This window comes from Mastacembelus armatus, chromosome 15 (genome assembly GCF_900324485.2).
Source record: "Mastacembelus armatus chromosome 15, fMasArm1.2, whole genome shotgun sequence".
Classification (NCBI taxonomy): Eukaryota; Metazoa; Chordata; class Actinopteri; order Synbranchiformes; family Mastacembelidae; genus Mastacembelus; species Mastacembelus armatus.
In genome coordinates this window covers 2,585,923-2,599,172 of record NC_046647.1, presented here as the reverse complement: position 1 = coordinate 2,599,172, position 13,250 = coordinate 2,585,923, and the positions used below count along the sequence as shown (strand labels likewise).

At 39.8% G+C, this 13,250-nt stretch overlaps 2 protein-coding genes across 4 annotated transcripts; both read left to right on the top strand.

Annotated features, from left to right (window-relative positions):
* Positions 1-2,333: 2,333 nt before the first annotated feature.
* On the top strand, positions 2,334-7,601 carry tlx1 (T cell leukemia homeobox 1). Of its 2 annotated transcripts, XM_026309992.1 has the most exons (4): positions 2,334-2,394; positions 2,693-3,292; positions 4,948-5,185; positions 6,305-7,601. In XM_026309992.1, the coding sequence occupies exons 1-4, from the start codon at positions 2,334-2,336 to the stop codon at positions 6,513-6,515; spliced, it is 1,110 nt and encodes a 369-aa protein (XP_026165777.1). In that variant the 3' UTR covers positions 6,516-7,601. The 2 variants fall into 2 exon arrangements, with proteins under 2 accessions (XP_026165777.1, XP_026165778.1); XM_026309993.1 differs by lacking the exon at positions 2,334-2,394 and having other exon boundaries at positions 2,684-3,292; positions 4,984-5,185.
* Positions 7,602-10,209: 2,608 nt separating this feature from the next.
* sdhaf4 (succinate dehydrogenase complex assembly factor 4) lies at positions 10,210-12,901 on the top strand. 2 transcript variants are annotated; one of them, XM_026309221.1, is made up of 3 exons: positions 10,210-10,365; positions 11,091-11,192; positions 12,418-12,901. In XM_026309221.1, the coding sequence occupies exons 1-3, from the start codon at positions 10,284-10,286 to the stop codon at positions 12,525-12,527; spliced, it is 294 nt and encodes a 97-aa protein (XP_026165006.1). In that variant the 5' UTR covers positions 10,210-10,283; the 3' UTR covers positions 12,528-12,901. The 2 variants fall into 2 exon arrangements, with proteins under 2 accessions (XP_026165006.1, XP_026165005.1); XM_026309220.1 differs by having other exon boundaries at positions 11,091-11,204.
* The last annotated feature ends 349 nt before the right edge of the window (positions 12,902-13,250 follow it).

Below are 13,250 nucleotides of genomic sequence, written 5' to 3'. Positions count from 1 at the left end.
CAAGTGTGCAGTCCATGACAGCACATGGAACGAACAGAGTTCTTCATACCCTTTCTCATTGGGTAGAGACAAATAGTAAACTACCTACTGGCCAGTGTTTAGGGAAAGCTCATGTTGCGCTCAGAGGAAAAATAGATGAAGCTGGCGCCAGAGTGCTTGAGGTCTAACGTCAAGGACTGGGCAGGTAGACCCACAGCAATCTCTTGAGCCAGTGCACTGTAGGTTCCTTTGGAAGTCAGCACCTCTCTAAAATAACACGACAACACTAGAACCATCATAAAGGAGGGTTTGTTCCCACAGACTGACTTCTTTTGAGCTATAGGTCAATCAAATACGTCCCAGTGATGGTGGAACCAAGATGTACAAATAAAAACATCCTTTAAAATACAACAGTACAGTGAAGGTCCTATGACTAAAAGGTGACGATGTAACAGTCTACAATTCATTGTAGAGGATACGATTGAAAGGGGGTGACAGGCAGCAAAGAGGATGTGTTTCATTGCTTTTAGTTTACCAAGAAAACTGCAGGTCTGAAAGGGCTGCCAGTTATTTTGCGGCCACAGAATTTAGGCTGACTTTCTGCTGGACAGTGGCAGCTTCAGACACCCAGATAACTCTGCCAGTCCAGCTTCTACTGCTTAAAGGGCGAAGAAGTTAATATGGGTCTGTGTTTGAAGTGTTTTTTTTTTTTTTTTCAAAGAGCCGCAAGGACACTGGAGCTGCTGAAATGAAATTGAGTCTGGAAAGACATCACAACCTGTCAAGGACATTACGCATAATATTATTATATTATTATGATGTAGGCCTACAGTGTTGGTGTTATCGCAGTTGTGCGACACCCTATCACGAGGCTGACACATCAAGACATTCACACACTGACACCTAAGGGCGGTTGGAGTCACCAATCAGTCTAACCTGTATGTCTTTTTACTGTGGAGTAAAGCCAGACAAACACGGGTTCGAATCCAGAATTTTGTTGTTCTGAGGTAGTCATCATCATCATCATCATCATCATCATCATCACCATCATCATCATCATCATCATCATCATCATTATTATTATTATTATTTTTATTTTTTTTTATTGTTGTTGTTGTTGATTTGCCTGTAAACACAGCTTAGTGATTGTGCTCAATATTGCGTTTAATTTCAGTAATTTAGTCGTTGTTTCTATTGCCTAATGGACAATATTGGACCACCGCTACCACATGTATTAAAATTTGATATCGATCAGTTGACCAATCATGACATTTGAAGGCACATCAAATATTGATACTGTAATGCCCCGTGTTAAGTAATTCAGTCCCAGTGGCTTTACAAATGAGAAGAAAGCAATGACCCATATGGTTGAATTTTACATTTAATTGTTGAGCAATTGGTGGTGTCTTGCAGCAGCACCGGCTGATTACCGTTAATAGGAAATATGCGCTGTAGCCTGTAAGTGTTGACTCCTTATTTATTATCTATGATTAAACACAGCTAACATCCACTTGTTCCAATACAATGAATAGCCCTCTAATTTAAACCCACTGCCTAGTCATTGATCTTTTCCGGATTTCTTATTATTTTTTAATGAGGGTAGCCATAAACCAAAATAATGACTCATCGTTTGTGTATTAAAATGTCACTTAAACTCGGGGGTTTTCACGACTTTTAGCTCCGGAGCGATGCCATGAGATATTCTAATGTGGTAAAATATCCAGCAGCATTTCCCACGGAAACAAATGAAAAAGCGATGTCATCACTCTGGACATGAATTAATAATAACCCAAGCTCCACAACAATAGATGAGAAACGCAAATCCAGATCAGTCATTTTTGTATCATTTCAGCCCATTCAAATCAAGTAGTATGAACTGTCCCTTTGATTTGATGTGCGTGGTTTGATTTAATTAATTGTAGCCTATTTATTTGCTCCAGCTGAATATATCAATAAAGTAAACACGTAATAACTTTAACTCATAGATGGACTTTAACCAACTGGTCTCTTTAACTCATGTCATTTTCCCGAGCTGTTGTCCAGTTTTACCCTAACCCTTTAACCACATTATGTTGTAGTCTTTTTTTGCCAAATCGTCCTGCCTTATCCACTTTTGCGTCCACAGTACCCACCGTAGAAGATATGATAAGAAGAAGTGTTCGACCTGAGCTCGATTATATTGATTGTTTTAGCAACAACTCGTTAATAGAATGAAACAACATAGTGTAATCACTGGGGGAGGAGAATGAGGCAATAAAGTAACCCCAGCCTGTAGCCTAACACTGACAAAACGTCAGAGAATGGGTAAAGACCTTGATCTCCGACGTGGGGAAAATGTCAAAGTAAAAAGAAGAATGAATAGCACGAGAATGTACAACAGAACAACTGAAAGGAGAATCAAAGGCACATCATTTGGTTGTTCGTCTCATTTGTTTCAGGTGTTAAGCGGTAGAGTAAAATACTCAGCCTAAATCATTGAATTTTATGGTGAGTGTAAGGTTAGTATAAGTGAGGGTTGCATAGTATGGTGAATCTCCAGGAAATGTATTTAAGGTCCTCATGAGAAATGAAAACAGCCGCGTGTACGTGGAGTTATGGTTTAGATCTTGTCTAGCTGCTAGTCCGTGTTTTATGAAATCTACCTATATTCCATCATTAGTTGGGCCTAAACGCCATGTATGTGGCACTCTGATTTGTGTGTGTGTATTTTCAGGGGGGTTGTCCAGCCTCGCTCAATCTACACGCACACAGACGCACAGCCCACGGTCACTAGATAACGAGCAGAAGAAGCCCGCACGGCAGAGTGCAGGGAGCTGCGCGTCAAACAACCTGTATTCCTCGCTCCGGAGCGTGGGGCTCTCGGAGGCCATGGAGCACATAGGGACTTTAGGCGCGCATCTGCAGCAGCACGTGGAACCCATCAGCTTCGGCATCGATCAGATTCTCAGCAACGTGGAGCAGAGCTGCATGCTAGGCGCGAGGATGCACGACTCGGACTACGGACACCCGGTCTACAGCAACAACGCAAGTGGCTGTGGCAACGGCGGTGGTTTCACATGCGGTAACACCGGATATAACGGCACCAGCAGCTCTTGCGGGATGGCTTCCCTCGGCGGGGCTTATCACATGAACATGGGCGTGAATGTGAACGGGACTAACGTGAACGCCTCCGGGGTTATCCGTGTCCCAGCGCACCGGCCTCTGAGCGGCGGTAACTCTGTGCCGGCGGTGAGTGGGACACTTAATAACCTGACCGCGCTCACCTTCCCCTGGATGGAGAGCAATCGACGCTACACCAAAGACAGGTTCACAGGTATATAATATAATATAATATAATATAATATAATATAATATAATATAATATAATATAATATAATATAATACACAAAAGGACAAAAAAAACGATTTTTAAATGACAAAACATATAGAAAATACATTAAAGCCTGCAGTATTTGGTAAATCATTTCACCAAATTCTTTAACAAATAGGTCTGCTTTCAAAACAGGCGCTTAAAGAAAGCTGACCAGTATTTCGCCAACATTATTTTAATTGCATCTTGCAGAATTGCACCTTTCTAATAAAATTTGTTATTAATGACTTACAGAATTATGTCTCATTTTAATTCAGTGATTATTAGAGGTAGCACCACATTTGAGAATGCTTCCCAGTGAACCAGTATTTACAGTTCTTATTTTGCCACGTTTAGCTTGCTCTTCCACTGAATACATCAGACTGGTTAAAATTCCTAAATCACAAGGTAAAATTGTCAGTTTTTAAAGCTTAACATTAAAAATAAATTCGAATAAATTCTTATGTTGAAGTTGGCATTTGTATTTGTAACGCTGTTAAAAGTATGCATAATTACAGGATTTGAAATCATTTTTTACCACCAAAATGCAAATCTAATTGCTGCAAAATCTATCTCACCATTAATAGCCCACCTTACAGTATTACTTATCAAGAAAACTGAAGTAATACATTTTATGTTTATTTACTGAACATATATGCAGCTGTTACTTTTATAGGATATTAGGTGATGTTTGACAGTGTGCTATTTGTTGTGTGTGCCATGGAGAATGGGAGCTGTGGGATCTCTTCTGAAGCTGCACTCTTCTGTGTTTCTTCCTCTGCTCTGCTCATATCACCCCTGCATTGCATTTGCCCTATAAATAGCCATTTTGTTAAAATTCTGACAATAGGCTATGTGTGTATATATATATATATATATATGTATGTATATAGAGTACAGTACATGCACACACACATACATATATATATATATATATATATACATATGGTGGTTACCAGCCCATCACAGTATATAAATTATAAATATCCCAGATGAGGACTCTGTCTTTAGATCTTCAAATAGGAAAAATCCCTATAAAGCAGTTATAGTCTTCTAATTTTTTATTTACAGGACATACATATATCAGCAGTATATTTTAGAGCTCTGCCGTGCACACTATCAAATATATACTGTCCTGTTTTTTTTAATATATTCAAAGATGTATCTTGCATATTGCTACTGCTTTATCTGTTTATGCTGAATACCCTGTTCTGACCTGTCCTGTCCTTTGTTGTCCTGTCCTGTTCTGTTCTATTCTGTCCCATTCTATGTGGTCCTGTCTTGCCACGTTTTCTGTTCTCCTGTCATATTCTGTCCTGTATTTTCCTATTCTGTTCTGTCCTGTTTTATTCTGCACTGTTCTGTCTTACCCTGTTCTCTCCTGTGCTGCTCTGCCCTGTCCTGTTCTGTCCTGCTCGGTCCTGTCCTGTTCTGACCTGTCCTGCTCTGTCCTGTCCTCTTCTGACCTGACCTGTTTTGACCTGTCCTGTCCTGTTTTCACTTGCCCTGTTCTGACCTGTGCTGTACTGTCCTGCTCTGTTCTGACCTGTCATGTTCTGTTCTGCTCTGTCCTGTCCTGTCCTGCTGTACCTTGTCCTGTCCTGTTCTAACTTGTCCAGTGTCCCTCTCACCACTCACTGTAACACGTCGTGTAGGCCATCCCTACCAGAACCGGACACCTCCAAAGAAGAAGAAGCCTCGGACTTCATTCACTCGACTGCAGATATGTGAGCTGGAAAAACGGTTCCACCGACAGAAATACCTGGCATCTGCTGAGCGGGCTGCCCTGGCCAAGGCCTTAAAAATGACTGATGCTCAGGTCAAAACGTGGTTCCAAAACAGACGCACCAAATGGAGGTGAAACCATGAATGTATTTAATTTGTTTTTCTTTTACAAGCATATCATCTATACACAGAAATCCCTGTTTTTCTGGTGGATAGGAGGTCTGTTTGGTTCCTAAGGGCTGTTAGGTGTTCTCTGGTGGTTTTTAATGGCCAGTACACAACGGCGGATCTACTGTACTGTTTTCCCCAGCTGCCCTCCCACTCCAGATCATCCCCCACACTGGTTTTGTTCCTTTTCTCTAAGATTAAAAATGTCTGGGAAGTATTTATTAATACAATGTAAGAATAAAAATACATTGGTAAAATAGAATAGTAAAAATAGATTTGTAAATTTTTTTGTTCAAGTTTACTTACAGAAGTAGAGTTGTATTCTTGTTTTGTAGAAGAACTCCCACATACGCCACCTTCTTATGCCATTCTACCAAAACCTTGCCACGCCATTTAAAAACGCATAGATCGGACACTGCCAAGATGTGTTATTGGTCCACATTTGAAGGACTGTTGATGAATGTTTTCATCATAAGCTTCATATGCACATATGCACTCCACCACCGCAACACATAAGTAACGTAGACTCAATTTCCAGTTCACTGGATGCACACAGCTCACGCTAAATCAGTGTGTCCCGTTTTTTAGGTGTCCCTAATAAACTGAACACTAGGCCTGGTAAAGTTCATATTTTTATTAAAGAATTAGAATACATTAGACGACATTTTAACATTTTTATTGTCAACCACCCACGAGGACAGAATTCTTCCCGTAGGATATTTGTTATATCTTTTCCCATAGAGCACCAGTAACCGTGATGGTGTCAGAAGCGCCCCTGACTGGAATTAGGCCAATTGACTTATTTGGGTGTGTAATATAAATTCAGCCGATAAAATTATCAGTGTATTCGATACATTCCATAAATACAACATAGGGCCTATAGGTCGCCGGCAGCCTACAAGATAGAATAATAATATTATATGTTATAATAATAATAATAATAGTCACCATTACTATTATTATTATTACTACTACTACAACAGTACAATAATAATAATAATAATAATAATGATGATCATAATAAGTGTTATTGTTATAAACGGAACCTACGCACCCAGCGGTGTTTCTCTGTCGCTATTGTAGGCGGCAGACGGCGGAGGAGCGGGAGGCCGAGCGGCAGCAGGCCAACAGGATCCTCATGCAACTCCAGCAGGAGGCCTTCCAGAAGACCATCAACCAGCCGGTAACACCGGATCCGCTGTGCCTGCAGAACAGTTCTTTGTTCGCCCTGCAGAACCTTCAACCCTGGACTGAGAACACTGCCAAGATTAGCGCAGTGTCGGCCTGCGAGTAGAGCCCACACTAGGCCTCCAGCTGCTATCTACGGTGGTGTTGACTGATAAAGGGCAGACACGAGGCTGTAGCCCACTGTAGGGACAGGTGAGGCCCCGGTACAGGACACTGTTTTATAACGGCTGGTGATCAGGTCATCTGCCTGCTCTTATTATCATCTACTTTACGTATGGCACGCAGCGATGCTGCAGCTAACACCAAACATACTTCATATGGGCACCCTCATCACAGCAACAGCATCGCTAGAGGCATGCAACGAATCCCAGTTTTAGTCCTGCATTGACCAGACTAAGGCCGGAACTTTTGGAATATTTGGAGGCATCATGGTAAGCAGCGTGCCCCAGGAAGCGTCGAAGGACCCGTGCAAACTGGCATCAATGAGTTCTTGTATTATATTGTACCTATAAGGGACTTGTTTTCATATTTTCCTATTTGATGTCTGCCATCAGCCCGTCAGTGTTTGCTGCCATGTTAATGCTATCATTTGTAAAATAACAGAGCACTTGTTTTAGCACCTTTGTATGAATTCTAACATGTAATCCAAATGGACTCCGTGTGATGTTTAACAGCAACAAACTGGGGATATTTGTCTATTTGACCATTTTATAATTTAAGTAAAAATGGGCCTAAAGGCCAAGAAGCATCTGATTAGAGGCAGCTGTATTAACAGTAAGTATATATTTGACCACAGTTTAGCACATTTCAAATTTTGTTGGACTATTTTTGAATGAAAAGGACAGAAATAAAGAGACATATGGAGGTGGGTTCAGTATAACAAATACACCTTAAAAGCTGTTTGATCAGAAGCAGAACCTGTGAGAGTGAGATGTGTTGTTAATGACACAGTGCAGTGTTGGCTCAGTAAGATACAGTTTCTAATAAATGACTGACACTCAGGCTGCTGCTGGTGTGTGTGTATGTGTGAGCATGTGTGAGTGCACATGCTAAAACAAATGGCTATAGGAATGCTTGAGAACAGCCAACATATCTGCTTATATTCAAATTAATCATAATATATTTTGGATATTAAAGTCATTTTTCCCTCTGGAAAGTTGATCATGCAAATAAATTAAAAATCTACATAGAATGACTAGTTAGTTATGTGTTTGACAGAAAACTGATTGGTAATGATTTGATATTTAATTAATCATTTTAGCTATTTTAGGAAAAAATGCCCTTCGTCATATGTCACTGTAACTTGAGCAAGGCACTTGATCTTTAGGCAGTGAAACACAATGGAAACATTTTACAATTTACTGTCATTTCAAACAGTTAATTGTTAGTTGTAGCCATAATTTAGTATGAATATATGTTCTTTACCTCTTATTTTGGAAATACAATTATAATTCATCTTTATTTTTATAATGCATATAGAGTAGCCCTAAGAGCAAAACCTGTAGAATTTCACTACTGTTTCTACCTATATTCCCATATATCCAAACAGTATTTGGGAAAACTTGTTTTTGATATTGAACACTGCAGCACAGTAGCAAGAACTAAAGCACACATTGATAACTGATTTTTTTTGTCCACTTCTTTTCTGTAGTAACAAGTACTGAACTGACATTTACTCATCTATTAAGTTGATATGGTGAATTATTTAGCAAACAGCAGCTTGTTTCACATTCAGCAGTTACAGAGCAGCATGATCATTCATGTGTAGTTGTCTGTCCACCCTTTTGAATCTAAGTCAGATATCTCTTAGCTCTCCTGAGGGAATTATCAGGTTCTTTAGCTGCTAAATGCTACACTGTGTTTATCAGTTAATCTGTAACTGTCTGTCTGCAGTTTGTTGCTGAACAGATAGTTGATAGTGTCTTTATAGAGCTTATTTCTTTTAAAAACCTGCTGCAGTAGCTGGACATTAATCTATGAGAGCGAGCCAGAATACACTCAATGTAAGTTGGGTTGTTGAAGATCCATCTTCAGATTTATCAAAAGAAATCTCATTTCGCCCTTTTTTGTGTAAACCCTGATGGATCTATAAAATATACTGGTAAATGCATTTTTTTGTGCATTGAATTTGGCAGTGCATACTGAGCCAGTTGTTTGGCCAGTGTGTGTGTGTGTGTGTGTGTGTGTGTGTGTGTGTATGTGTATGCATACATGGGTGTGTGTGTGTGCAATCTGACATTCTCCAGGACTGCTTTCTAAAAGCTTCAAGAGGAATGTAATGGAGAGGTTCATCATCCACTCAGAAATATCAGCACTGATCCCTGGAGCTGAGCTACACAGAAACCTCCTGGAATTCCGCGCACACACACACGGCTCTGTCAGGAGAAAAAGCGGTCAACAGATTTGATAAAGATAAGCTAAGTTAGGAAAAATAAAGCACTCTAAACAGCAAGGAGTCTTTCTCTACTCCTCAGTATGTGACTCACAGTTTAATAAAAGCAAAAGCATCTACTGTCATCTGTCCCCTTTTGTGCACTTTTGGTCAAAGAGAATTCTAATCATTTTCATATAGTGATATTTTAGTGTTTAACTAAAGACCCCCTATTATGCAAAATTGACTTTTTGGCCATTTTTTGTCAACCCCACAATCCTGACACCAACCCCACCCAAACACCATTAGGGTAAACCAGAAATCTGACCATGACTCAGACCTCATGACCAAACATCAGTGTTAGACCTCACTAATACCCTGGTATTATTACAGTTTTTTTAGATTGCTAACAAGCATCAGTCAATACTGAAGCCACTTTTTCAAAACTCACTCAGAGCACCAAAACGCTTCATACATGCCCCACAGTAAGTTTGTTCAGCTTGTTCACCATGACACTGGCAACAGTTTTTACTCAGAAAACACACACACACCTAAAATATTAACAGTTACATGAATTCTTAATTCAGTTCAACTATTTTGAATGATTTTTCACATATGTGAGTATTTTATCATAGAATAACACCTTTTCACTTTATTGAATTTATTTATATATAAGCATATATAAGAAGAATGAACCAGAAATGCAGCAAATTACTTCAGTATCCTTTTTTTTCTATCCATCCATTCAGTCATTCTCTATACCACTTAGTCCAACTCAAGGCCTTGGTGGGCTGGAGCTGATCCTAGCTGACATTGCGTAAGAGGCTGGGTACACCCTGCATCTATCTGACCTGCATGTGTTTAGGGAGAGCATGAAAAGCCCACACAGAAAGGTCCCAGAGTCGAGCAGGATTCAGACTCAGAACCTCCTTGTTGTGAGGGGACAGTGCTAACCAACACAATGCTGTGCCACCCATTCTTTTCTATATGTTTACATATAATTTACATGTGAAAAGAAAAATGTTTTAATCCTGAAATTCCAGAGTTGTCATCACAAATATTATCATGCAATCACGATTGTAAGGGTTCTAGTCCTCTCTCACACCTGCATTTGGCCAAAATATCACATCTTAAATATCTCCTGGGATGTCTAATCCAACCCTGGCAGTTTTCAAGAGAAATGTCTACATCCTGTATTCACTGCATCCAGCAAAGATATCAGGATTTTAAAATGCAAAGTAGTGAAATATAGAGATATAGATATCACCATAGTTCTACAAATAAACATTGCTTTATCCGTTTGATTTAATTTTTGGATTTGCGCTTTGTGCTTTATTTTCCTATTGTCATGGAGATATAACCCGATATAGGTCTCCCTCTACTGGCGTGTAATGAACACTACACTGACTTGTGGCTATTTGTCGCTGAATGATGATGAAAACTGCGTGAACGAAGCTCGACAAACAGCGACGTCTTTGCTCAGGTGTGTGATCTGAACAGAGGATGCTTGGTCTGCCGTGTTTCTGGGCCTCAGCCAACAGACATGTCGTTTCTCAGACTTTAACTGTGCACCGGGTCTTCGCAGGTCAGTGTGTCTGCTTCGGCGTCAACATAAGCTTCCGCCACATCTGCTAGGCTTAATGTTAGACAGAGTAGCTTTCGCAAATCTCCTGTTTAGGTGAACTCGTGTTTGATAAACTGTACCGAATGACATAGTTACTCAACTGATGAGGACCTGTTAGGTTCTCTTGGCCCACAGCATTTGAGGTAACTAGTATATGTTAATGGAGCTGTGTTTGGTGTGTGTGTGTGTGTGTGTGTGTGGGTGGGTGGGTGGGTGGGTGGGTGGCGCTTTGGGTTAGAGCACAAATTTCGAGTATGGGTCACCATACTTGGAAGAATGTCCCATGAGTGTCACTCTAATTTGACATGATGAGAGGGACTATAAACATACTGATATCACATTGATTTATGGAATTATTTTATAGACTGTAGATTTTACTGAGGATTTATTTGTTCATTTATTCATTATTAACTGGCTGAGTATATCAATGTAAAATCACATTCACTGGAAGGCAGATTTTATTCTGAAATCCAAATTTTCTAAATGTTTGATCACAGTCTGTTGGGCAACAGTTCAAGAATCTAAAAATGGAGCTTCCATGGGAATGCTCATTCTTTTTTTTTTTTTGGCATGCATATTGGTAAGTGTTCAGCTGGAGGTCTATCATATCTGACTGCAGACAGCTGTGTGGTCTTTGTAGTTTCCATTCTGAAATTGTCTTTGTGGTGTCGCTGTGTCTTGTTCAGGCTGTTCACAAGCAGCCAGTGGGGCGGTGAAGGACAAGAAGCCGCTGGGGAAAGCTAAAACCCCACAGGGTCGGTTGGACAGCCCAGGGGAGACGAGCAAAGGTGTCACGGAAAGTACGAATAATCAAAATCAGTATTGGGGTACGGTAAAACATCCTAATCTGTCTTCCTGAAGAATACAGGAAACTCCCAGAGGAACTGATTGCTTTTGATTGTGTCTTATAAAATAGATTCTCCTTTTTAACTGCCTTTTTAGAGAGAGAAATATTAATTCACCACCACTATAAAAATGCATGGAAAACATCCCCATTTTTAACTATGGTAAAATATAATAAACCATTCAGGTTTGCAGACAATGTAAGTGGAATTATGTTCTGAATATTGTTAACTTTTGTAATAATTATAATTACATGAATTAATAAAAGGGATTTTCACCACAAAATAAACTGTAACACTGCTGACTCCATTCCGTTCAGAATACTCTTCAGTGTATTCCTGAAATTAAGGCTCCAGCGAACAACTATTTTAATAATTGATTAATCGGCCCTTCATATTTTCGATGAATCAATTAATCAGATTTTTACAAAAAAGTATGGAGGTTTGTTTTCAGTGTAGCACTGCAGCCTCACAGCAAGAAGGTTCCTCGTTTGAAACCCGGCAGGGACATGTTCTCCCTGTGCTTGCATGGATTTTTTCCACGTACTCTGGTTTCCTCCCGCAAAGACTGCGAAAAGTAAGGTGAACCAGTCCCTAAATTGGCAGTTTTCAGAAGCAATGAAGGCAAAAACATTTGGATGTTTTACTGGCACCACATTATGAATAAGTCACATTTTACAATACTGTGTAGTTTAATTATATTTCATTATGTATTCATTGCAATTCCCCTTGTACACCAGTTCTTAGTCTTTTGGTATTTTAAACTGTTTAAGTACCCATAACACAATTGCATGACAAAATGTGAAACAACAGCTGAATGGCAGTTGACTGAACATGGTTTTTGCAACATCTTACTTAATTCAGTTCAATTTATTTGTATAGAGGAGAGAGAAAAGAACATATGTTATATGTTGTTTTTATGTGAGTGCTGATTTGAAATTGGAGCTCTATCAGCTAGGAAAGACTGTGTGACAGTGGTTAAAAGCTGAGGAAAGTAAGCAGACTTTGAACTAAGAAATGTTTGTCAAGGGTTAAGACAGAGCTGGCTGCATTAGTTGTAGGACAGTGTATAAACTGTGTGTACTGTAGGTGCTGAAGAAAGTAAATCATCTGAAGCAGCCTGAAGTAACTCTCTTTAAACTGATCCCTCTTGTGTCTTGTTGTCCTCCAGAGTTCCCTAATCATGTGAACCCTGTAACTAAGGAGAAAGGGGGTCCTCAGGGTCCAGAGCCCACCCGCTATGGAGACTGGGAAAGAAATGGTCGTTGTGTTGACTTTTAGTTCATTAGCTCTAACTATGATTTATTCCACCTGCATTATGGAACTACAGAATGACTAGCACCTTTTGTTTTCTATATTTGCATTAGTATTAATACTTCAGAAATCAAAGATACTTGTAAACAAACATCTTGGACAAAGAAACTATTTATCCAACCGGACTGGAGCAGATCCCAGCTGGCGTTGGGTAAAAGGTGGGTTGCAGGGTTGTCCTGGCTTTTGGTAAAGGGATCATGCTCAAAAAAGAAAATGCCATCTGTAATCATATGTGAAGCTATGCCATACCTTGATTGATACCAGTGAAAGTGGCACTGGACCTGTTAACTCGCTGTGTTCGACATATAAAGACCAATAAAAAAATAATTATGTGTTCTCTATGTTGGTCAGTTTATTTCTAGTATGTAATTACAGCTACATGCATCTCAGGTAGATAAATGTATTTCAAAATATCTGGCCAGTAGGCTTACCTAATCTAATGATCAGTTAAAGCAATAAGTTAGAAGAGCAGAATAACCTGAATCTGTCTTCATAATGTGATCATATCCTATATCATATCAAATGTGTGTGTCGTGGCCTAATGGATAGGGAGTCGGACTTGTAACCTGAAAATTGCAGGTTCGGGTTTCAGGTCTGGCAGGAATTGTCGTGGGATGGAGTGAATAGCCCTGTCCACATTCAATACAACTGAGGTGAGACCCTTGAGCAAGGCACCAGACCCCCAACTGC